The 24,213-nt window shown below is 36.6% G+C and overlaps 2 protein-coding genes across 4 annotated transcripts in view; one reads left to right on the top strand and one right to left on the bottom strand.

Annotated features, from left to right (window-relative positions):
- Positions 1-295: 295 nt before the first annotated feature.
- Positions 296-6,388, top strand: zgc:86609 (ER membrane protein complex subunit 3-like). Of its 3 annotated transcripts, none has more exons than XM_054609288.1 (9): positions 296-345; positions 1,589-1,788; positions 2,528-2,585; positions 3,128-3,221; positions 3,740-3,844; positions 4,074-4,155; positions 4,476-4,555; positions 4,751-4,833; positions 5,387-6,388. In XM_054609288.1, exons 2-9 carry the CDS (start codon positions 1,634-1,636, stop codon positions 5,513-5,515), a joined length of 786 nt encoding a protein of 261 aa, XP_054465263.1. In that variant the 5' UTR covers positions 296-345; positions 1,589-1,633; the 3' UTR covers positions 5,516-6,388. The 3 variants fall into 3 exon arrangements, with proteins under 3 accessions (XP_054465263.1, XP_054465265.1, XP_054465264.1); XM_054609290.1 differs by lacking the exon at positions 296-345 and adding an exon at positions 371-395; XM_054609289.1 differs by lacking the exon at positions 296-345 and adding an exon at positions 550-624.
- A 1,573-nt stretch (positions 6,389-7,961) lies between these two features.
- usp11 (ubiquitin specific peptidase 11) overlaps positions 7,962-24,213 on the bottom strand; it is an 18,744-nt gene continuing 2,492 nt past the window's right edge. The window contains exons 2-21 of the mRNA XM_054608734.1: positions 23,526-23,635; positions 23,002-23,132; positions 22,770-22,887; positions 22,453-22,598; positions 22,136-22,197; positions 19,960-20,059; positions 19,604-19,777; positions 19,029-19,187; positions 18,681-18,905; positions 18,486-18,569; positions 17,903-17,997; positions 17,608-17,811; positions 16,898-17,007; positions 16,161-16,670; positions 15,461-15,531; positions 9,648-9,760; positions 9,376-9,525; positions 9,136-9,251; positions 8,945-9,033; positions 7,962-8,694 (exon numbers count right to left, since the gene is read on the bottom strand). Coding sequence (XP_054464709.1) covers positions 8,497-8,694; positions 8,945-9,033; positions 9,136-9,251; positions 9,376-9,525; positions 9,648-9,760; positions 15,461-15,531; positions 16,161-16,670; positions 16,898-17,007; positions 17,608-17,811; positions 17,903-17,997; positions 18,486-18,569; positions 18,681-18,905; positions 19,029-19,187; positions 19,604-19,777; positions 19,960-20,059; positions 22,136-22,197; positions 22,453-22,598; positions 22,770-22,887; positions 23,002-23,132; positions 23,526-23,635 — 2,965 coding nt within the window. The 3' untranslated portion in view covers positions 7,962-8,496. The remainder of the gene's footprint in view (positions 8,695-8,944; positions 9,034-9,135; positions 9,252-9,375; positions 9,526-9,647; positions 9,761-15,460; positions 15,532-16,160; positions 16,671-16,897; positions 17,008-17,607; positions 17,812-17,902; positions 17,998-18,485; positions 18,570-18,680; positions 18,906-19,028; positions 19,188-19,603; positions 19,778-19,959; positions 20,060-22,135; positions 22,198-22,452; positions 22,599-22,769; positions 22,888-23,001; positions 23,133-23,525; positions 23,636-24,213) is intronic.

Genomic DNA, 24,213 nt, shown 5'->3' on the forward strand with positions numbered 1-24,213 from the left:
AAGTGCAACAAACTAATATGAAACAAACTAATATGAATACAATAAGTGCAAGTGCAAAACTAATATGAATACAATACTTCTTGATAGTAATAGTAATGAAGCATTAATTAACAGTGTGGTATATATATAATAATATAAAACTTATGTAATGTTTTTATTCACTCACTTTATTTTTTATTTCTTATTTATGCTAATTTGAACGATAAAGCACTGCATTAATATTCATACACAGTTTTTATAAAAAAAACATTATATTATTTTTATTTTTATTTTATTTGTATCGCTTCCGGTCACGTGTTCGGAGTTTCCGCTGGAACCGGAAGTGCTCCGCAGAGCCTCCATGTGGTGAGTGACCGCGACGTTCAGTGTTCACCGGTAAACAGCGCGTTTCACCGGTAAACAGCGTCACTGTGCTCAGCACACCGGGCCGAACCGGACCAGAACCGGTTCAGAGGACCAGCGGGTCACAGGCTAACCGGACAGCTAGCCGCTAGCTTTAGCTTTAGCCGCTAGCTTTAGCTTTAGCCGCTAGCTTTAGCTGTTAGCTTTAGCTTTAGCTTTAGCCGCTAGCTTTAGCTAGCTGTTTGCTGTTAGCTGCTAGCTGCCCTCTGCTGCCTTCAACAGGTCGTGAATGTGTTTTTATTTAATTATTTAAATTATTATATATGTAGTATTATATAATGTATGTTTGTGTTTTTATTTAATTATTTTAAATTATTATATATGTAGTATTATATAATGTATGTTTGTTTTTATTTAATTTATTATTATTATTTTATTATTTATATTATTATATATGTAGTATTATATAATGTATGTTTGTGTTTCTATTGAATTCATTATTATTATTATTTTAATTATATATGTAGTATTATATAATGTATGTTTGTGTTTTTATTTAATTTATTATTTAAAAGTTTACTTTTATAATATATTTACTATCATTCATATTTCATTTATGTAAATACATTTAACGTAATTAATTTTTTATTAAAAGTACAATCTTTTTATTTATTTAAGATATTTTTTATTATTATATTTAGCATTTACTTTTATTAAGCATAATTATTTTTTAATAAAAGTAAAATCAACTGTTTATTTCTGTATGATTAATAATTAAATGTTTTTATTTTATGTAGCTATAAATAATGTTTTTTTTATAGATTAATCTTTTATTAATATGTCATATATGAAAATAAATTAAGCACAATTTATTTTTTAATAAAACAAATGTACAGTCAGAAAATTATACTTTAAGTATCAAAAGTAAATACTTCTGGCCCCTTTCACATTAATATTATTATAAAGCATTATATGATTCTGTTTTTACACTTAAGGGCATTTAATGTAGTTTTTCAATGTGGAGCCAGTTTTAGATCCTCTGTGTTAGTGTAGTACTCCATGATAATACTGCATTAAATCATAAACAGTGTTTTTTTGATGTCCTTGAACACACCACGTAAACCGTTATTTTGTACAGCTTCTGTCTAATATAAACTTTGTATTTTTGGCGATTATTTAAAGAACAACATGCTTTTGAACCCGTCATAGTGTTTGTAAAGTAATGAGAGTTCTTTTCTTCTTGCAGATCGTCATCCTGTCGTCCTTCGGCTGGCTGGTTGAACAGAGAGCGATGGCCGATCCAGAGCTCCTGCTGGACTCCAGCATTCGGATGTGGGTGGTGCTTCCCATCGTCTTCATCACCTTCTTCGTCGGGATCATCCGTCACTACGTCACCCAGCTGCTGCACAGCGACAAGAAGGTCGACCTGGAGCAGGTTTCTGACAGGTGAGACGGCGTTTAGTGACTCTGAAGAACGACCTGAAATATTTACATTTCATTTATACATTACATTACATCACATTACAGTCATTTAGCAGACGCTTTTATCCAAAGCGACTTACAGGAAGTGTATTCAACATAGGTATTCAAGAGAACTACTAGTCACCAGAAGTCATAAGTGCATCTCCTTTCTTAAACAAGCATCTTAAAGCATAAACCAGAGCAAAAGTATAGTGCAGAGGCAAATTACTACGAAAACAATAATTGCAACAGACTAATAATATAATAAGTGCTACAAAATAAATGGATAAGTGCAGTAAACAAATAACAATAAGATACGAATAGTACGAATACAGATAAGTGCAACAACTAATACGAATGCAATAAGTGCTACGAGGAAGGCTCAGGGTAGTACTTCATGAAGAGGTGAGTTTAAAGATGGGCAGCGACTCTGACGTCAGTGGGGAGTTCATTCCTCCACTGAGGGGCCAGGACAGGAAGAAGCTGTGACCGGGTGGATCGGCCGCAGGGACCTCTGAGCGACGGGGCAACCAGTCGCCCCGAGGCAGCATACGTTTACATGCAACAAATATTCAGTTTTCTTCCCTTAATATTCCAATGAAAATGATATTTGGAATATTATCACATTCTGAATAATAGTGGAATATGAGTGTGCATGTTAACATGCTCGTTGTGTTGAACTGTGATGTCACTGGTCTGAGGTCGTGTTGGTGTTTGTGTTCAGCCAGGTGCTCCTTCGCAGCCGCATCCTCAGAGAGAATGGAAAGTACATTCCCAAACAGGTGAGAGCACACACTCATAAATGTTTATACATTATTTTTGTCAATAAGAACTAAATATTTTATTCCCTAATCACTTCAGTGGTGTGTTCTTATGGAAATAACCACTATTAATGTCAATAACAAGGTCGAGAAATAACATTTAGAAGTGAAAGAAGTTAGTCTGCAGCGTTGAAACCCAGCATGTGATAAAAATCAGACAGATAATATGATTGAATGCATTTCAGCCATTAAATGTAGATTTTTCTAAAAATGAAACCAATTATTTGTCCTGTCTGATTATCTCTTTTGTATATTTATTATTGCTCGCTAACAAAGAAAGATTGCCTAATTAATTGATGGAATAATCTGTATGATTCTTGATTACTAAAATAGTCGATAGCTGCGGCCCTAATAGTAATTAAAACCAAATAGTTTAGAGAATGTTAAATATAAAGGTTTTCTTTAGCATCGTAGACTTTAACATGAAGTTCTCTCAGTGGACGTTTGTCTGTGCAGTGAAAACAGCTGATCACTTGTGTGTAAACGTGTTCGCTCTGTTTCAGTCCTTCGCGATGAGGAAACATTACTTCAACGACGCCGAGACCGGATTCTTCAAGAAGGTCAAGAGGAAGGTCGTCCCCAAGAACCCCATGACAGGTGAGTGTTTGTCTGGAGGCAGTCCGACTGCATGTAAACCTGAATGTGCTTATTTTAAAGACACAATATAGTGATTTATTAGAAACAGATCTAGTTATTATTAGTTGTAATGATGTATTATAATGTTAGAGCTAGTGTTAGGAAGTTAAACATCATAATTCATCTCTAATATCTATTTCATATTAATGTGAAAACATCTTCAAACTACTGGATTTATTCTAGTTTATCACCAACTCTACATTTTACAGATTACATGTGAACGCATCATGATAATGTTATAATTTACTCATTTTCACTGAACAGAGCCTGAACGCATCATAATGTAACTGAATGGAACCTCCGTTTGTTAGCCGTTAGCGGTGCTGCTAACGTTACTAGCTCTCCTCCTGTTGATTTAAACACAGCATTAAAAACATAAACACAACGACGTAGTAAATGACTGTGTGTGTGTGTGTGTGTGTGTGTGTGTGTGTGTGTGTGTGTGTGTGTGTGTGTGTGTGTGTGTGTGTTTTCTGCAGACACCAGCATGTTGACGGACATGATGAAGGGAAACCTCACCAACGTCCTGCCCATGATTGTGATCGGTGGATGGATCAACTGGGCGTTCTCTGGATTCGTCATAAGTGAGTTCATAAACACGTGAACACCATCGTACAATGTTTGTTTACTGGTTGTTTCTCTGTTTGTTTACTGGTTGTTTCTCTGTTGTTTCACTGGTTGTTTACTGTTTGTTGTTTACTGTTTGTTTACTGTTTGTTTACTGGTTGTTTCTCTGTTTGTTTACTGTTTGTTTACTGGTTGTTTCTCTGGTTGTTTACTGTTTGTTTCTCTGTGTTTGTTGTCGTGATGCAGCTAAGGTTCCGTTCCCTTTGACTCTGAGGTTTAAGCCGATGTTACAGAGGGGAATCGACCTGCTGTCACTGGACGCCTCCTGGTAAAATACAACAACAACATAATGACTCTCCATAAATACGTTTTAATTCTATTATTAAATATTTGTTTAACCTCCACAAGAAGTCATCAACTAGCTGTTTATTTTTTATGGCGACCCAAAATGATCATATGACACAATGTTATTATATATATATACATTATATAATATTATGAAATATATATAATTAACATTGCTTCAGTCTGAATGAGCAGACAGCCAATCACATAACTGGCTCTGATAAAAGTGTCACTGTGACAGGCTGAGTTTTATGTATTTATGTCGTAATGTTGTGTGTCTTTAACATTGTGTTCATCGTTCAGGGTGAGCTCTGCGTCGTGGTATTTCCTCAACGTGTTTGGACTGAGGAGCATGTACAGCCTCATCCTGGGACAAGACAACGGTGAGTCTCCTCTGATGGTTTATGTTTTACACACATGAGACATATTGAGCATCGTGGAAAAACATCATTTTTGTAAATTTGTAAATGAACATGAATAATAAAGTTTTTTGTGAAATTGAAAATAGAAAGTGTGACAGCTGAAGTGTGTTTAAACTAATTAAAGTTAGTAAATCAAAGTTTGTCGTTGACTCGTAGCTGCCGACCAATCACGCGTCATGCAGGACCAGATGACCGGCGCTGCCATGGCGATGCCCCCCGACCCCAACAAGGCTTTTAAGGTGAGACGTTAGCAAAGTCACAGAAATGTAATGAGTTGTTCATATTTTGGTTTTATTAGTTTGATCACAGACTTCATTTAAACACCAGAATGAAGAGTTCTACTCGTGAAAAGGTTGATTCAAAGGAACTTTGTTGCAATCTACAGCTTCACCACTAGAGGCCTCCAGAGTCGACTCCCTCATTTAATCCAGTGCATTTTCATGCCTCTGTGCAGGCGACATCCCGACCAGATGCATTAAGTTTTTGTGTTTTCTTATAAACACTTTGAGCTACTTTCTGTGAACGCAAGATGGTAATTCTACGTTTACATTCTGACCTCAATAGAAGCTTCAAATGTAAAAAGACATCAGCTGTCTACACTGTGCATCTAATAGAAAGAATACGAGAAAGTTGAGCTGATTAGTAAGAACTTTTGACATGTCAGACTCCGGTCGTCTCATAAATTCAGATCTTAGTTTTCGTCTCACACCAAAACCACTAAACAGAACTTTGTGAGGTTCTCTTTCCCCTAAAGAGGCGCTGACTCATATTCAATGTTTGTTTGTTTGTCAGAGTGAGTGGGAGGCGCTGGAGATCGTGGAACACAAGTGGGCGTTGGAGAACGTGGAGGACGAGCTGATGACCAGAGACCTGAACTTTGGAACCTTCTTCAGTCAGGACATCAAGTCCACCATGTTCTAGAAGGAAAATCCCCACGAGGACCCTTCGAGCTCCGTCTGGGGAAGGTTCTGGAACTCTGTGTTCTGGAACGTTCTAGAACACTGAGGATTGTGAAGGTTCTGGGACCCAGAATACACAAACTCTAGAAGTAGATCACTGGATTCGCCACCTCGGCACTTTATTCACTTTCTGCCTTTTTTTTGTTTATCAGCCTCTAAAATTCTACGAGTGTAAAAGTTCTGCCTTAAGATGTTAAGATGTGTAGATTAATATTTAAATGACGATTTAGCGTCTGAAATTACAGCCTGTTGCTCATTTATGATTGTTGATAATAATTTAGGACATTTGATTAAACATTCTGACCATTAAAAATCAATAACTACGTCTTTAATGAACTCTATCTTTTTCTGAATCTTTAGTCTTCGTTTGCAAATGAAGTTTTTGGCTCAATTATTAAGAGTTTTTATATATTTTATGTTATATTATGTTTTTGTCGAATGAGAAGAAGTTTCATTCAAATATTTGCCATTTTTGTGTATTCAGGGTTCCAGTATTCAGATCCTCTAGTTGTTCTAGAACACCGGTTCTAATCAGACCTTTAAACCCCCCCTCTGAAGCAGACGAGCTCTAGAACCGTTCCCAGATGTTCCAGAACACGTCGGGTTCTCTGTAAACCAGCAGATTCTGAACCAGACGAATCCTCTCAGGAACATGTTTCTGTCTCGTGGAAGTCGGATGTTTTGGGGACGTTTTGTGTTTTTCTTTTTTCACGTCTTCATCCTGCAGGACGAACTCTTTGCATGAACTTTTCTACACGGTGGTCGTCCAGCGGAGGCCGTTACCGCGGCGACCTGGAACGAGTGCAACAGTTTAATAAAAAGGTGCCAAAACCACTGATTGGATTTCTCTCATTTCATTGTCCAATCTGAGAAAATAGACCATGACTTGAGTTTTGGTTTGGGGCCCATTATGACTAAAATCAAGATTTCTGCAACAAATTAAATTTAAATATTTTAAAAACAACGTAGAATTTGATGTTTAAGTGTTTGTATTCTGTGATCCTACTGAAGTTAAATGTGTATAAGTACCTCAAATACTTTTATTACATGAATGTATTGACTTATTTAAACAATACGTCTGTAACGGTGTTTAAAGTCACAGAGCGACTCCATGTTGAGATGTCTGGTGTGTTTTTTTTCACATTTCATGTGTAATTTAAACTCTTAATTTCCTAACATCCCTGATTTTAACGTCTACTAACAGCGGCAGCGTCCGGCTTCAGCTTTTTAACGATAATAATAAGTATTAAATAGTTTTCTAGTAGTCTGAATCTAAAATCCGAATCTTTAGAAGCTGTCGAGGTAGCGTGATGGTCTCCATGGAGACGGTGACGTGCTTCAACCAGGGTGGAAAATTATTAACTATGTCCATTGAGCAAAATTATATAAATACATTTCGACAACCCTCTTTATTATTTGCAGTAAACACATCAATAGAGCAATCATTTTAAAACAAATAAAATCATATTTATGGCAGTTTTATAACTTTTTTTAGGCCTAAATGTCAGAACCTCAGAACCTTTTAAAATCTTTAAGTATAAAAACTCTTGGCCATCGTGATAATAATCATCCTTTTATTCATATCAAAAGATTGAAAGTACAATAAAATATTTTCATCTGATATTTGACAGGAAGACCAAAGAAAGAAAAAATCAGCCCAAGTTTCCCTCCTGCTCGACCCCGGAATGGCAATAATAATATTAATATTAATACATTTCTTACAATACAAAAATACTGTACACAGAGCTGGTTTAAAATCAGTGAGAGCTCCGAGAAAAACTTCACCGTGTTCCGTCAAACAATTTCAAGCCTGAATACAAATGTTCACCTATAAATATGAAAAATAAACACGTCAACGTCCTGAAACCGGTCGATCAATAAATCAAATAATCACAAAACAAAAAAAAACTGTAGTCATGTGACAGCTGAGATTATTCCATTTAAAAAAATAAATACCAGAAGAAAAAACATCCAAAATATACAAAGAAATGAATTAATTTCCCGTCCCTGGCAGCTTTGTTCAATATTTAAATTATCTGTTTCTCTGCTATAAACACGCTCTGATTACCCATAATCCCTTTCACTCTGCTCCGTAGACCGCTTCAACGAGCTTCTACTGAATTCTGTTTATAACGAATAACTGCTTTTTATTTAAAAACATGAAAGTTGAGTTATTTATTTTATCTGAATGAGTCGACTATTTAATAACTAGTTTTTAAAAGCTTCTACTTTTGTGTAATATTAGATTTAAATGTTGCGTTTCTAATTAACTGCACTTTTGTAGTTTATAGATATATAACTGTGGTTCTTTTAGCTTCTAATATTTAATGAATCCTCTTCAAATATGGAACCTGGTGCATCAGAATAATTAAAACTTTTGCTGTTTTTTATTATATTACAGTTTAAAATGTTTTTTATATCCTTTATTACATTTTAATGATGCATTATAAAACTCATTTTGCTCCGTCTTTAAATGATGAATGAATAATATACATTTTTCATTTTAAAATCTAAATTATTAATTCATCATTTAAAGACAAAATTGACACATTGAATTATCTTAATGTTTTTTTTTTTACTTTTAATTGTAGAATGCATCATTTTTAAATGCCTGAATAAATCAAGTATAGTTCTTTTTGAATGAATAATTGATTAGATTTATTTTGCTGAGTTCTGATCATCTATAAAGATTAACGGTCAGTCCGGACTCAAACTACCTGAGAATCAAACTACCGTGTTTTCTCATGTTTTCATCTTTTAGAGATCTGAGACGTTTTCTGCGTCACTCGGGGAGAAGAAGTAATCAGAGAAGGTTTTTGGAAAATACGAAGAAAAAAAATAAAATGACATAAAAACAGGCCCGTTGATCTCATGAAGAAGAGAAAAAAAAAAAAAAAAAAAAAGCATTAACTGTTAAACTAAATCTCAGGTGATTTTTTTTTTTTAGTCCGTCTCCATGGTAACGTAGGAGGCGGAGGCGGTGGCGCCCAGCTCTGCGTCTGCGTCGTCATCCTTGCAGGAAGTGATGTCGTTGGCGGTCTGGCTGGCGGAGGACGCGGCGGGGCCGGAGGTCGGCGCCGGCAGGGTCGGCTTTCTGATCTTGTCTCGTCGATGGTAGAACAAGACGTAGGCGGCGTTGGTCTGAGGGACGCGGAGGCACACACGGGTTTGAGATCATGAGAAGATTTTAAAAAGGGACACATGAGATGTTTAGAAGTGTTTGTTTGAAGAACTTCTACACAGTCATACAAACACACTGTCCCTTTAATCTAATACCTGTGTTGCATTTGTTGCCTCCAGTTTCATATTTACAAACAGAAGCATTTCTCTTATGAAGTCATGTGATGTTTATGTAGAGATGACCTGTAGACACAGCTGTGTCACCACTCACCACGATCTGGTCCTCTCTGGCGTACGTCACCTTGCTGTCGTCAAAGTAGTACCACTGACCGTTGTCCTTGTTCCACGCATAGCTGGTGTCTGCAGGAACACACACACACACACACACACACACACACACGACAATGAGCGTACGAGGAAGTGAAAAGAGAACGTGAGCGGTTGTACATGTAAAGGACCTACAGTGGCCGTCTCTGAGCCCTCCGTAGTGATTGGACACAGCGATGAGGTCATAGCGGCTCGGAGGCTCCCCATTGGACAGACTCTTCTTCAGGAGGCAGCCGGAGAAGTCCAGGTCTCTGAAACACCACAACGACACACAGACTGTTTGTTCACATTGTCCGTGTGTGTGTGTGTGTGTGTGTGTGTGTGTGTGTGTGTGTGTGTGTGTGTGTGTGTGTGTGTGTGTGTGTGTTTGTGTACCTGAGGGGGAAGTCCACGATGCTGTCCAGCTTCTCTCTGGTGAACTTGGTGTAGGAGAACCTCTTCAGGTGGATGATCAGGACCTCCGGCAGAGACCAGAGGTCCAGCTTCTTAGTGGCCAACTGGTGCTTCTTACACACCGGACAGTACCTGAAAAACACACACACACACACCATCGTTTACCTTTCTCACTACTATAACAGAGGAGAGTGTGTGTGTGTGTGTGTGTGTGTGTGTGTGTGTGTGTGTGTGTGTGTGTGTGTGTGTGTTACCATGGGTTCTCCTCCTCCAGCGTTTCCACGGTGGTGAACAGCTCGATGCACTCCTGCAGCTGGACCGTGGTCTGCTGCTGAGGAACCTCCATGCTGCCGTGTTTCACGTACTTCTACACAGAAGAGAGGAAGAGGAGGAAGGAGAGGTGAGGAAGATGATCTCTGTCTTTTATTTACTTTTTATGACATACTATATATATATATATATATATATATAGAATTTCACTGCACACGTTTGTGTTTTCTTGCCTTGAGGGAATATTCCACATTTGGCACAATGCCTAGTTTCACTGTTGTCACCGGCGCAGAGACATACACACTTCATTTAAAGAGTCACAGTTTAGTACGTCATGGTATGTTTTGTGTTTTCTGTGTTTGTATGCAGCGGATTCCCTTCACTCATCAGAGCATCAGACACAGAGAGCTGCATCGGACTCAGTGGACCGGTGGACGTCGTTCTGCAATAACTACTTTGTGATTTTGTTATATTGTTGTGGATTGTTTTTCCAATTCGTTGTTAAATAAATTCCTTATTTTGTCTTGTACTTCAGTTTCCCTTGTTTGTTTTCACCCGTTTTATTGTTTTTACTCCCTTAATCCCTAATCAGGGAACATAACAGGTCTTAAAAAGTCGTAAAAAAAAAAAATAGTCAGTATAGTATGTCGTTAAAAAGTTAAAAAATAAGTCATAGTATAGTATGTCGTAAAAAGTTAAAAATAAGTCATATAGTATAGTATAGTCATAGTATGTCGAAAAAAGTAAAAAAAAGTCATAGTATAGTATGTAAAAAAAAAGTCAAGTATAGTAAAAAAAAGTCATAGTATAGTATGTCGTAAAAAAAGTTTAAAAAATAAGTCATAGTATAGTATGTCGAAAAAAAAAAGTCATAGTATAGTATGTCGTAAAAAAAAGTTTAAAAAAAAGTCACAGTATAGTATGTCGAAAAAAAAAAAAAAAGTCATAGTATAGTATGTCATAAAAAAGTAAAAAAATAAGTCATAGTATAGTATGTCGTCAAAAAAGTAAAAAAAAAAAGTAAAAAAAAAAAAGTCATAGTATAGTATGTCGAAAAAAGTAAAAAAAAGTCATAGTATAAAAAAAAAATAAGTCATAGTATAGTATGTCGTAAAAAAAAAAGTCATAGTATAGTATGTCGAAAAAAGCAAAAAATAAGTCATAGTATAGTATGTCGAAAAAAGTAAAAAATAAGTCATAGTATAGTATGTCGAAAAAAGTAAAAAAAAGTCATAGTATAGTATGTCGTAAAAAAAGTAAAAAAAAGTCATAGTATAGTATGTCGTAAAAAGTAAAAAAAAAAGTCATAGTATAGTATGTCTTAAAAAAAGTATTTAAAAAAAAGTCATAGTATAGTATGTCGTAAAAAAAAAGTCATAGTATAGTATGTCGTAAAAAAAAAGTCATAGTATAGTATGTCGAAAAAAGCAAAAAATAAGTCATAGTATAGTATGTCGTAAAAAAAAAAGTCATAGTATAGTATGTCGTAAAATAAAAGTCATAGTATAGTATGTCGTAAAAAAAGTTTAAAAAAAAGTCATAGTATAGTATGTCGAAAAAAGTAAAAAAAAAGTCAGTCATAGTATATTAAAAAAAGTCATAGTATAGTATGTTGTAAAAAAAAAAAAAGTCATAGTATAGTATGTCGAAAAAAAAAAGTCATAGTATAGTAAAAAAAAGTAAAAAATAAGTCATAGTATAGTATGTCGAAAAAAGTCAAAAAAAAAAAAAGTCATAGTATAGTATGTTGTAAAAAAAAGTCATAGTATAGTATGTCGAAAAAAGTAAAAAATAAGTCATAGTATAGTATGTCGTAAAAAAGTAAAAAAAAAAGTCATAGTATAGTATGTCGAAAAAAGTAAAAAATAAGTCATAGTATAGTATGTCGTAAAAAAAGTAAAAAAAAGTCATAGTATAGTATGTCGAAAAAAAAAAAAAGTCATAGTATAGTATGTATAAAAAAAAAAAAAAAAGTCATAGTATAGTATGTCGAAAAAAGTAAAAAAAAGTCATAGTATAGTATGTCGAAAAAAGTAAAAAAAAGTCATAGTATAGTATGTCGAAAAAAAAAAAGTCATAGTATAGTATGTCGTAAAAAAAGTTAAAAAAAAAAGTCATAGTATAGTATGTCGTAAAAAGTCAAAAAAAAAAGTCATAGTATAGTATGTCGTAAAAAAAGTTTAAAAAAAAAGTCATAGTATAGTATGTCGTAAAAAGTAAAAAAAAAAGTCATAGTATAGTATGTCGTAAAAAAGTAAAAAATAAGTCATAGTATAGTATGTCGAAAAAAGTAAAAAAAAAAATAAGTCATAGTATAGTATGTCGCAAAAAAAAGTCAAAAAAGTAAAAAAAAGTCATAGTATAGTATATGTCGAAAAAAAGTAAAAAAAAAGTATAGTAAAAAAAGTCATAGTATAGTATGTCGAAAAAAGTAAAAAATAAGTCATAGTATAGTATGTCGTAAAAAAAAAGTCATAGTATAGTATGTCGAAAAAAAAGTTAAAAAAAAAAGTCATAGTATAGTATGTCGTAAAAAAAAGTCATAGTATAGTATGTCGAAAAAAGTAAAAAATAAGTCATAGTATAGTATGTCGAAAAAAAGTAAAAAAAAGTCATAGTATAGTATGTCGAAAAAAGTAAAAAAAAGTCATAGTATAGTATATGTAAAAAGTAAAAAAAGTCATAGTATAGTAAAAGTAAAAAATAAGTCATAGTATAGTATAGTATAGTATGTTAAAAAAAAGTCATAGTATAGTATGTCGTAAAAAAAAAAAAAAAAGTCATAGTATAGTATGTCGAAAAAGTAAAAAAAAGTCATAGTAAATGTCGAAAAAAGTAAAAAATAAGTCATAGTATAGTATGTCGTAAAAAAAGTTTAAAAAAAAGTCATAGTATAGTATGTCGTAAAAAGTAAAAAAAAAGTCATAGTATAGTATGTTGTAAAAAAAAAGTCATAGTATAGTATGTCGAAAAAAGTAAAAAAAAGTCATAGTATAGTATGTCGAAAAAAGTAAAAAAAAAAAGTCATAGTATAGTATGTCGAAAAAAAAAAAAAGTCATAGTATAGTAAAAATAAAAGTCATAGTATAGTATGTCGAAAAAAAAAAGTAAAAAATAAAAAAGTCATAGTATAGTATGTCGAAAAAAGTAAAAAAAAAATAAGTCATAGTATAGTATGTCGTAAAAAAAAAAGTCATAGTATAGTATGTCGTAAAAAAAGTAAAAAAAAGTCATAGTATAGTATGTCGAAAAAAGTAAAAAAAAAGTCATAGTATAGTATGTCGTAAAAAGTTAAAAAAAAGTCATAGTATAGTATGTCGTAAAAAGTAAAAAAAAGTCATAGTATAGTATGTCGAAAAAAGTAAAAAAAAGTCATAGTATAGTATGTCGTAAAAAAAGTAAAAAATAAGTCATAGTATAGTATGTCGTAAAAAAAAAAGTAAAAAAAAGTCATAGTATAGTATGTCGTAAAAAGTAAAAAAAAAGTCATAGTATAGTATGTCGAAAAAAGTAAAAAAAAGTCATAGTATAGTATGTCGTAAAAAAAAGTATTCGTAAAAAAAAAAGTCATAGTATAGTATGTCGTAAAAAAAAAAAAAAAGTCATAGTATAGTATGTCGAAAAAAGTAAAAAAAAGTCATAGTATAGTATGTCGAAAAAAGTAAAAAAAAAGTCATAGTATTGTATGTACAAAAAAGTAAAAAAAAAAAAAGTCATAGTATAGTATGTCGTAAAAAAAGTTTAAAAAAAAGTCATAGTATAGTATGTCGTAAAAAAAGTAAAAAAAAGTCATAGTATAGTATGTCGTAAAAAAGTAAAAAAAAAGTCATAGTATAGTATGTCGTAAAAAAAGTTTAAAAAAAAGTCATAGTATAGTATGTCGAAAAAAGTAAAAAATAAGTCATAGTATAGTATGTCGAAAAAAGTAAAAAAAGTCATAGTATAGTATGTCGTAAAAAAAAAAGTAAAAAAAAGTCATAGTATAGTATGTAAAAAAGTTAAAAAAAAGTCATAGTATAGTATGTTGAAAAAGGTTTTAAAAAAAGTCATAGTATAGTATGTCGAAAAAAGTTAAAAAAAAGTCATAGTATAGTATGTCGTAAAAAAAGTAAAAAAAAAGTCATAGTATAGTATGTCGTAAAAAATAAGTCATAGTATAGTATGTCGTAAAAAAATAAAAAAAAAGTCATAGTATAGTATGTCGAAAAAAGTAAAAAAAAAGTCATAGTATAGTATGTCGAAAAAAGTAAAAAATAAGTCATAGTATAGTATGTCGTAAAAAAAAAAGTCATAGTATAGTATAGTATGTCATAGTATAGTAAAAAAGTTAAAAAAAAGTCATAGTATAGTATGTCGTAAAAAAAAAAGTAAAAAAAAAGTCATAGTATAGTATGTCGTAAAAAGTAAAAAAAAGTCATAGTATAGTATGTCGTAAAAAGTAAAAAAAAAGTCATAGTATAGTATGTCGTAAAAAAAAAAGTAAAAAATAAGTCATAGTATAGTATGTCGTAAAAAAAAAAGTCATAGTATAGTATGTCGTAAAAAAAAAAAAAAAGTCATAGTATAGTATGTCGTAAAAAAAGTAAAAAAAAGTCATAGTATAGTATGTCGTAAAAAAAGTAAAAAAAAGTCATAGTATAGTATGTCGTAAAAAAAAGTCATAGTATAAAAAAAGTCATAGTATAGTATGTCGTAAAAAGTAAAATAAAAGTCATAGTATTGTATGTAGAAAAAAGTAAAAATAGTCATAGTATAGTATGTAAAAAAGTTAAAAAAAAAGTCATAGTATAGTATGTCGTAAAAAAAAAGTCATAGTATAGTATGTCGTAAAAAAAAAGTAAAAAAAAGTCATAGTATAGTATGTTAAAAAAAGTAAAAAAAAGTCATAGTATAGTAAAAAAAAAGTTTTAAAAAAAGTCATAGTATAGTATGTCGTAAAAAGTAAAAAAAAGTCATAGTATAGTATGTCGAAAAAAAAGTAAAAAATAAGTCATAGTATAGTATGTCGAAAAAAGTAAAAAAAAGTCATAGTATAGTATGTAAAAAAAAAAAAGTAAAAAAAAGTCATAGTATATTATGTCGAAAAAAGTAAAAAAAGTCATAGTATTGTATGTGGAAAAGTTAAAAAAGTCATAGTATAGTATGTAAAAAAGTTAAAAAGAAAGTCATAGTATAGTATGTCGTAAAAAGTAAAAAAAAAGTCATAGTATAGTATGTCGTAAAAAGTCAAAAAAAAGTCATAGTATAGTATGTCGTAAAAAAAAGTCATAGTATAGTATGTCGTAAAAAGTAAAAAAAAGTCATAGTATAGTATGTAAAAAAAAAAAAGTAAAAAATAAGTCATAGTATAGTATGTCGAAAAAAGCAAAAAAAAAAGTAAAAAAAAGTCATAGTATAGTATGTCAAAAAAGTTTAAAAAAAGTCATAGTATAGTATGTAAAAAGTTAAAAAAAAATAGTATGTTTAAAAAAAAAGTCATAGTATAGTATGTCAAACAAACAAAAAAAGTTTAAAAAAAGTCATAGTATAGTATGTCGTAAAAAAAAAGTCATAGTATAGTATGTCGTAAAAAGTTAAAAATAAGTCAGTATGGTATGTCGTAAAAAAAAGTAATTTTTCTTTTTGTTATTGTCAGAGTTCTTATGACCAAAAATTGATGGTTTGGAGTTTGAAGCGATTACATCACAATGCTGCTGTCCATTATCACTTATACACAAACACATGAATATAGGGCTGAAAAATACCAAATTAACCATTTAACCCAAACAAACAAACAAACAAACAAGCTCCCACTGACCTCGGCCTCGTTCTCATTGTAGAATCTCTTCTTCATCTCAGGGTCCCAGTCGATGGCCACATAGGGCTGAGCTGCAGAGAGACAGATATTTAAATAAAATGGGAAATGTTTATATATATGATTTATTTTTAATGCAACACAGAGGTTAGTATGATACAGGTGTGATGTGACCTCCAGCTGACTGACAGACATGTTTAACTGTAGTAGCAGATTATAAATGTTCAAGTAGTATCTAGTTTTTCAATAATTCAAATATTAATATCGTTCTCTTTTGTAAAATGAACCCTGAAGATAATTTTACATCTTAATGCACCTCAGAAATGTTTTTAACCCTCTATAAGCTATAAAAAACATCATTATTGTCAGACTTTCATCTTTCTGACGGTCCTTGAACACATCATATGAAACTATTGCTCCGGTCAGAAAATTATTTCATCAGAAACATTTTATTCTACATGTCTCATTTAAAAATCTCCCAAAAATAAACCGTTTCCTTTAACCAGATTCTGTAAAAAACACATTCTGATGAAGACATGATTGATTCATCTGAGACCAACAGTCATGTGACAACAAATCTGTGAAACTGAACTTCAGGCTGCTGAACACAGAGCAGAGAGGAGAGGTTATGTGTGTGTGTGTGTGTGTGTGTGTGTGTGTGTGTGTGTGTGTGTGTGTGTGTGTGTGTGTGTGTCAGGCTTACAGCTGAAGGACACGGCGCTCCCCCCCTCCCCCGTCCCTCTCTCCGTCGTCCCGTTGGAGTTCACCGCCTGTATGGTGAACAGACTCTTCCTCCTCTTGCGACACGCCTTCCTCTTCGCCGGCTGCTCATTGGCTGGCAGGCTCGGAGAACACGCCTCCTCCTGCTTGTCTTCTTCTTTTTCTTCTTCTGTGGTCTCGCGTGGCGGATGCGGTTGCTCTGCTGGTGGCGGTGGTTCTGCGGCGGTGGCGGTGTTGCTGCTCGAGTCCCCGCCGGGGTTGACTACGTCGGCGTTGGTGGTGTTGGCACCGGCGCTGCAGACGGGTTCAGTCTGGTTCTCTGCTGCGTCAGTGGTCTCCGTGTCGCCGTCGTCCAATGAGGGCTGCGTGTGGTTGACGTTGGGGCGGCGTTCGGCGGTAGCGGTCTCTTCTGATTGGCCGTTTGCTGACGAATCGCCGCTGCAGGGTTGTGTTTGAGACGGCCCGGCTTTCTCCCCGTCCTCCTGCTCCTCCTCTGAAAACAGAACACAACCAATCAGAGAGAAGCAAAACATGAAGATCTAACAGGAAATCAGCAGGTCACCAAAAGTCTTCACATCTGAGAAGTTGGAACTTTTTCACTAATTTGTTTCCATAAATACTCTGATCAACAATTAATCTAAATCTAAATGAATGTCCTTTACTTTTCTGTCGGGACACATTTGTAAAGGTAGTGAGATCGATCATTATGTCAGATAATACCGTCACTGATGCCGTTGGTCTGAGTCTTGTACAGCTCCTCTTCCTCCTCATCTTCCTCCTCTTCCTCTTCCTCCAACTCCTCAGAGGGATCGGGAGGTCGCACGTAGCGCCTGCACACAGACACACACCTTAGTATATATATATATATATATATAGTTTAAAGTTAAACCCACAGTCTCATTGGTTTGTGGATGTTTTGAAGTTTCGTGTTCAGCATTTTGGCCGTCGGCATTGTTTTTTTGCAACCAGTAAACAGGAAGTGACCATATATGGACTGAGGAGGAGTGACGTAGAGACGCCGTATACGTCTCTGGTGTGGACCTGTCAATCAGTGTGTAGCCCCGCCCTAAAGCATCCCCTGCTTTATGGTCTGTTTGACTCTAAATGGAGCATCATTTACTAAATGAACATCATGCTGTATTGAAGAAGACTTGAAACTAGAGATTGAGACCATAAACTCATGTTTACAATGTTTACTGAGGGAATAAATCAAGAGAGAAGTAGAGTCATTTTCTCATAGACTTCTATACAACCAGAGGAGTCGCCCCCTGGTGGACAGCAGAGAGAATGCAGCTTTAACACATGAAGCTTCTTTATCGTCTTGATCTGTGATCTGTATGTGTGTATATGCGTGTGTGTGTGTGTGTGTGTGTGTGTGTGTGTGTGTGTGTGTGTGTGTGTGTGTGTGTGTGTGTGTGTGTGTCGCTCACGCTAGTCTCTGCAGGAACAGCTTGTATAGCGCCTCCCGGCTGCAGCAGCTGCGCGGTACGCTGAGCAGCAGCGGGTGTCCGAACAGCGACGTCCCGTAGGAGCTGCTGCCGGAGCCGTAGTCTCTGTAGTGGGAGCGCTCCCTCAGGTAGAGCGCCAGCAGCACCTGCTCCTCCTGCTGCTCCTCCAGCACACTCAGCTCGTACCTGAACGCCACAGCCAGTTAAACCAATTAAACTCATCATGCAGACAAACAGAATAAATCAGTTAACAGATAAACAGATGTGGGTTTCTTACACAAAGATGTCGTCTCGGTCCAGAATGCAGCTCAGACATTCATCAGCGTTGTAGATCTTATAGAAACGGTGGTTAAACACGTCAGCTACCACCATCTGAAACACACACACACACAGTTAACAGATATAGTATTTGTAGTTTTAGAAAAAAATAAGTCACAAAAAATAACTCCTGTAGATGCTTTCATTTAAAAAGGGGGAAGTTTCGTGGATTTAGTTTAGTCAATAGAAGCAATATATTCCTTAAATCTGCAAAAAAACTAAATTAAATAAAAAAGTAATTAATATTAAAATTAAAATAAATAATACAATGTAATAATAATAAAATGTAATAATAATAAAATAAATTCAGTAAAATTAAATTAAATTAGCTCAGGGTTTAAGAAGGCTGATGGACAAAAACATTTGGAATGATTTCTAAACAACATCCAATGTAACCATCTACATCACACACACACACACACACACACACACACACACACACACACACACACACACACACACACACACACACACACACACACACACACACACACACACACACACACACACACACACACACACACACACACACACACACACACCTGTGTTGGAGGTACGTCGGTCATCTCTGACAGAGCAGAGCAGAGGTCAGAAACTTTTCCTGCTTTAGGAACCACGACACGATGCTGCAGATACAGGAAACATTGATATTTATATTATATTCATATTAATACGACACTTTACCAACACGTATTTCAGTAGAGAAAACAATCTCAGATTACTAATCAAACAGTTACCTGTGCAGGTTTGGCGTAGGGGTCCAGAGACACGAAGAAGACCTCCATGACGCGCTCCTTGCTGACAGGAAGTGGGACGCTCAGGTAGCAGAAGGGGTCGAAGGTCACGGAGACCTTGTGGCACTCCGGACACACGAGCGTGGACTTGAAGAGGCCGTGAAACGTGTCGACGATCACCGAGTCATTCCGCCGCCGGTGGTTACGCCACGCCTCCTCGGCCACTTCCTGTTGCACAGAGAGAGGAAGTGTTGTTTGAAAACTCTAACCACAAACTGGAAGTCACTCTGAACACACTCAAACAGAGCCGAGTGCGTCCGTTGTGTCTCAGGTGTGGCCGGAGCAGCTCACCTGGTCCGGTCGTCCCTCGGCGTCCCGGAGTTCGATGTACTCTTTGTTTTTGACCCGGTTCAGGTCTTCGTGCAGTCCGTCCAGCAGGAAGGAAAGCAGCTCCTGACTGTCGTGTTGCTGGTACCCCAGAAACTGAGACGCAAAGTGACCCACCTTCGTCTGCAGACGCATAAAAACACACGATAATAAGACTCAATACAGGTTTACAGATGAATCAATGACAGCTTCATGGTTTCACTGAGGAGCTCAGAATTTAATGTTTTTAACACAATCTGGTTAAAGCAAACGGTTTATTTTTAGCAAAGTTTTAAATGAGACTTGTAGAATAAAATGTTTTTGATGAAATATCACAATTTGAAGCTTAGTTTTGGTGGATTTTCTGACAGAAGCGTTTGTCACCAAGATGTGTTCAAAGACCGTCGGAAAGATGAAAATCTGCCAAAATCCAAAACCCATCCTTAAAAATAATAAATGTTCTTTTTGATGATCCTCCTGCTTCCACAGCTTCTGGGTTTCCTATCTTATATTTGACATGGTATTATAGAATCGGCGACTCGTCCGTTTGATGCCGTTACCTTGAAGACGCGCGGCACCACGGAGAAATGCCTCCCGGACCACATCTGCTTGATGACGTCGGCGTAGGCCTCGGCGATCTCGCCCTTCATGCCCAGAGGGTTGGTGAAGTTCAGCTCCTCCAGGTAGGAGCTCAGCAGGAAGTACTCCGTCAGAGGAGGAGTGTTGCTCAGACACTGAGGAGGGAGGAGAGAGGAGACGAGGAGGAGTTAGGATGGGACTGACACCAGCCAGGTGTTCATTATTCAGAGAACGTTTCTCTTCAGGCTTTGTTTGTTTGTTTGTTTGTTTGTTTGTGTGTGTGTGTGTGTGTGTGTGTGTGTGTGTGTGTGTGTGTGTGTGTGTGTGTGTGTCGGACCTGCAGAGCAGAGTTCATGAAGCATGTGTTGCCCAGGTTGGTGAGGCCACAGACTCCCGGCTGTCCTCGATACGAGTCCTGATCCTCCACAGAGTTCCTCCTGAGGGTTCAGAGCAGAGTGTGAGTGATACCAGGAGGAGGAGGAGGAGGAGGAGGAGGAGGAGGGAAATCATCTTGTTTGTTGAGGAGGAGGAAACGTTGTTCCTGGCTGAAGTGGATTAACAGCGAGGCTGCACGTGTTTTATTATTTAATGAGATGTTTTATTATTTCAGTGGAACATTTACTTTTTATGAAGTCCAAACTTCTCTTAGATGTATTGTAGAGTCTGTCTAAAGGTTTATCCCCAGTCTTTAATTTAAAGTAACTATTAAGTAACAGTCGGGACAGTAAACAGACTGTTGAGTCACTTTGAACAAAAGTTCTTCATAAAGAACAAAGTAAAGATTTAGATAAGATAAGATAAGATAATCCTTTATTAGTCCCGCAGTGGGGAAATGTACAGGATTACAGCAGCAGAGAGACAACAAGAGACATGAACAATAACTAAATAAAAAAAATGATATATACAGACAGAATAATGATAGTTATAGTATTGCACAGTGTATTTGTATATTTGTATTGCACAGATTTATTAGTGTTTTGTGGTCTACTGGGATGGCCGACAGAGCTGGTTGTGCAGCCTGACTTGCGTTCCTCTCCTTCACTTTCATATTTGTTGCAGATGATTTATGAACAGACTGAAATCAGAGATGATCTCAAACAGAAGATGATCTAAAGATTAGACAGAAGTTAAACGATGTCGTTCATTCATTCTGTTTGTTTCCAGTTGCTGTCGTTCCAACCAACTTTGAATTTCCATTAATTTGAATACATTTTAATCTGTTCTGGTGATATGTAAAGCGTCACAGCTTTGAACTGGACTGACTGTCTGCTCCGTCTCGGGAAATTTTTGCGATAACATACAGTTAAATAATAATCAGTTCTCTGTTGTTCACAAAAAATGTAAAGGAGATTTATTTATGACATTAATGTTACTTATATGTTTAATTAAGATGAGATCAGTTTCAGTGAGGAACAGAAACACAAAGACCAGAAGAGAGGGAGAGGTTTTCAGAGGAAACAAAACTGAAAGTAAAGAGAAGACAAAGACGGACAACGAGGAAGGAGGAGGAACAAACAAGGAAGGAGGAGGAACAAACAAGGAAGGAGGAGGAGGAGTAACAAACAAGGAATAAGAAGGAGGAGGAGGAGGAACAAACGAGGAAAGAGGAGGAGGAACAAACGAGGAAAGAGGAGGAGGAGGAACAAACAAGGAATAAGAGAGGAGGAGGAACAAACAAGGAAAGAGAAGGAGCAGGAACAAACGAGGAAAGAGGAGGAGGAGGAACAAACAAGGAAAGAGGAGGAGGAACAAACAAGGAAAGAGAAGGAGGAACAAACAAGGAAGGAGAAGGAGAGGAACAAACAAGGAAAGAGGAGTAGGAGGAACAAACAAGGAAAGAGGAGGAGGAGGAACAAACAAGGAAAGAGGAGGAGGAACAAACAAGGAAAGAGAAGGAGCAGGAACAAACGAGGAAAGAGGAGGAGGAACAAACAAGGAAAGAGAAGGAGGAACAAACAAGGAAAGAGGAGGAGGAACAAACAAGGAAAGAGGAGGAGGAACAAACAAGGAAGGAGGAGGAGGAACAAACAAGGAAAGGAGGAGGAGGAACAAACAAGGAAGGAGGAGGAGGAGGAACAAACAAGGAAGGAGAAGGAGGAACAAACAAGGAAGGAGGAGGAGGAGGAACAAACAAGGAAAGAGAAGGAGGAGGAACAAACAAGGAATAAGAAGGAGGAGGAGGAACAAACAAGGAAGGAGGAGGAGGAGGAACAAACGAGGAAAGAGGAGGAGGAACAAACGAGGAAAGAGGAGTAGGAGGAACAAACAAGGAAAGAGGAGGAGGAGGAACAAACAAGGAAAGAGGAGGAGGAGGAACAAACAGGAGGAGAAGGAGGAACAAAGGAGGAGGAACAAACGAGGAAAGAGGGAGGAGGAACAAACAAGGAAAGAGAAGAAGGAGCAGGAACAAACAAGGAAGGAGGAGGAGGAGGAACGGAGGAGAACAAAAGAAGAAGGAGGAAACAAAAAGGAAAGAGGAACAAACAAGGAAGGAGGAGGCGGCGTCTTCTTACATGATCTGAGGTCTGGAGCTCGGCCAGGTACCGTCGGCATTCCTCGTCTCCATGATCACCGTCTGGAGCTCGGCCAGGTACCACGGCACACACACACATGATCACACACACACACACACACACACACACACACACACACACACACACACACACACACACACACACACACACACACACAGTTTATCTCTGAGGTCATTTTAAAGGAGACCGGGTGCTATGAGGAGGTTAGCGGGACACTGAGCTCGTTACTGAATGAATCTGAATGCTCATCATAATAACTATGATGTCATATTCGCATCATGTGATGTCATCCTCACCATCCCGGAGCTCAGACAGGCGTCCAACACGCTCACGTGGACGTTCCTGAGGCGCTCGCAGCTGCTGTCCGAACTCTTCATCCACAGACGGCACTCTGATCCCGGAGGCACCGTGAAGGCATCGCACATCGCCCTCTGGATCGAGTCTACAAACATCCCATCATAAACAGTTAGCGGTGCTGCTGACGTTACTAGCTCTCCTCCTGTTAGCCGTTAGCGGTGCTGCTAACGTTACAAACTTTAATTCACACTGTGACGGTTAACGTTAAACTGGGTAATTAGTCGGAGTCACATGGGTCAAGAACCGTCAGACTCACGTATGCTGTCGGCGCGGCTGAACTGTGCCGTTATGACGTTCTCCATGTTGCTATGGAGACAGAGGAAGATCTCGACGGGGTAAACCTCCACCTTCAGAGTGCTGGGCAGGTCCACCACCTGACACACACACACATGAACACAAACGTGCTGTTAAAGGATCATTTTGAACTGATCCATGACACCGGGCTCTGATTGGCCGATGTGTCCGGGCGCCGTATCCCGTGGCGTTACCTTGCGTTCCAGCGGCGGCTGCCCGTCCACCATGCCGTACCAGTCCAGCAGCCTGTGCCAGGCCTCGGCCGGCACCAACATGAAGTCCTCGTTCTCCACCAGACGCTCCTTCAGGTGGTACGAGTCCAGATCTGAAGAACAGGAGACTGTATTTAAGACGAGAGGGAGTGGAGCACTTCAGCCTCTTGTGGACGGAATGAGTATTACAACAACAACAACAACAACAACAACAACAAACACTTGATCCTGTTTACAAAGATGAAAAAAAGATTTAAGGAACTTGGAAAGATTATCCGGCCAAAACCTTTTTTTCAACTGTTCTTTAAGTCGTTAACAAAAGAGGAAACATTAAAATCTGTTTTTTCTCTCTGGGCTTCCCTAGTTTTTCCTGATTATAGAACATAGTTTGTTTAAAGGCTGTTTTCAGGGATAGCAGGAAGAAGGCAGAAGGATATTGGAGGAGGTTATGTTTGTCTTTTCTTCAGGTGATGACATCATGAAGGCGGAGCGAGGCGTTCACTGACCCTCAAACAGCTCAGCGTTGTCGATCTGACCGGGGAAGGAAGACGAGTTCTGGTCTCCGGTCTCCACAAACTCCTTCCACTGTTCATACCAGCGACGCTCCATCACGTACCTGCAACACACGCACACACACTAATTATTATCTCGCTGATCTATTTAATGACAGATAATAGTCCAAAAAATGTCTGTTACAATTTCCTAAAGCACAAACTAACATCAACAACCACAAATAATTTGTTTACCATCACATAAAACAAAACAAAAAAGCTGCTAATCCTGAACTTTAAGAGGCTGGAACACATTCAGAATTCTGTTAAAAATGTCTGTAACAATTAATAAATTACTAAAACATAGCTGCAGATGAGGATTTAAAAAAACATTCTTTGTGGTTTAATGATTATGTGGTAATATAGTGAATCACTTTGTTTATATATATATATATATATCTTCCCACGCTGGGCTGCAGATTACTTTTCTAACGAGCAGTTTATCAGATAATAGACAAATACCTTCAGCGTGATTCCAACACCAGTTAACCCTGATTTACACAACAACACGAGCCCAAACATTTGACCACAACAAAGCCAACTGCTCCACCTCTTCATGAGTCAAAGCTCAAACACATCAAGTGTTTTCATTTACTTTGGATTTCATCCATCTTTTATCACCCAAACATGAAGATGAGTGGCT

This window comes from Anoplopoma fimbria, chromosome 12 (assembly GCF_027596085.1).
Source record: "Anoplopoma fimbria isolate UVic2021 breed Golden Eagle Sablefish chromosome 12, Afim_UVic_2022, whole genome shotgun sequence".
In the NCBI taxonomy this organism is placed as follows: domain Eukaryota; kingdom Metazoa; phylum Chordata; class Actinopteri; order Perciformes; family Anoplopomatidae; genus Anoplopoma; species Anoplopoma fimbria.

What these genes read in the sequence shown, in the direction of transcription:
- zgc:86609 (XM_054609288.1), top strand. Translation starts at nt 1,634, where the DNA reads ATGGCCGATCCAGAGCTCCTGCTGGACTCCAGCATTCGGATGTGGGTG. An exon ending in CTGTCACTGGACGCCTCCTG is followed by an intron (nt 4,156 to 4,475) that starts GTAAAATACAAC and finishes TTCATCGTTCAG; the next exon opens with GGTGAGCTCTGCGTCGTGGT. An exon ending in CATCCTGGGACAAGACAACG is followed by an intron (nt 4,556 to 4,750) that starts GTGAGTCTCCTC and finishes GTTGACTCGTAG; the next exon opens with CTGCCGACCAATCACGCGTC.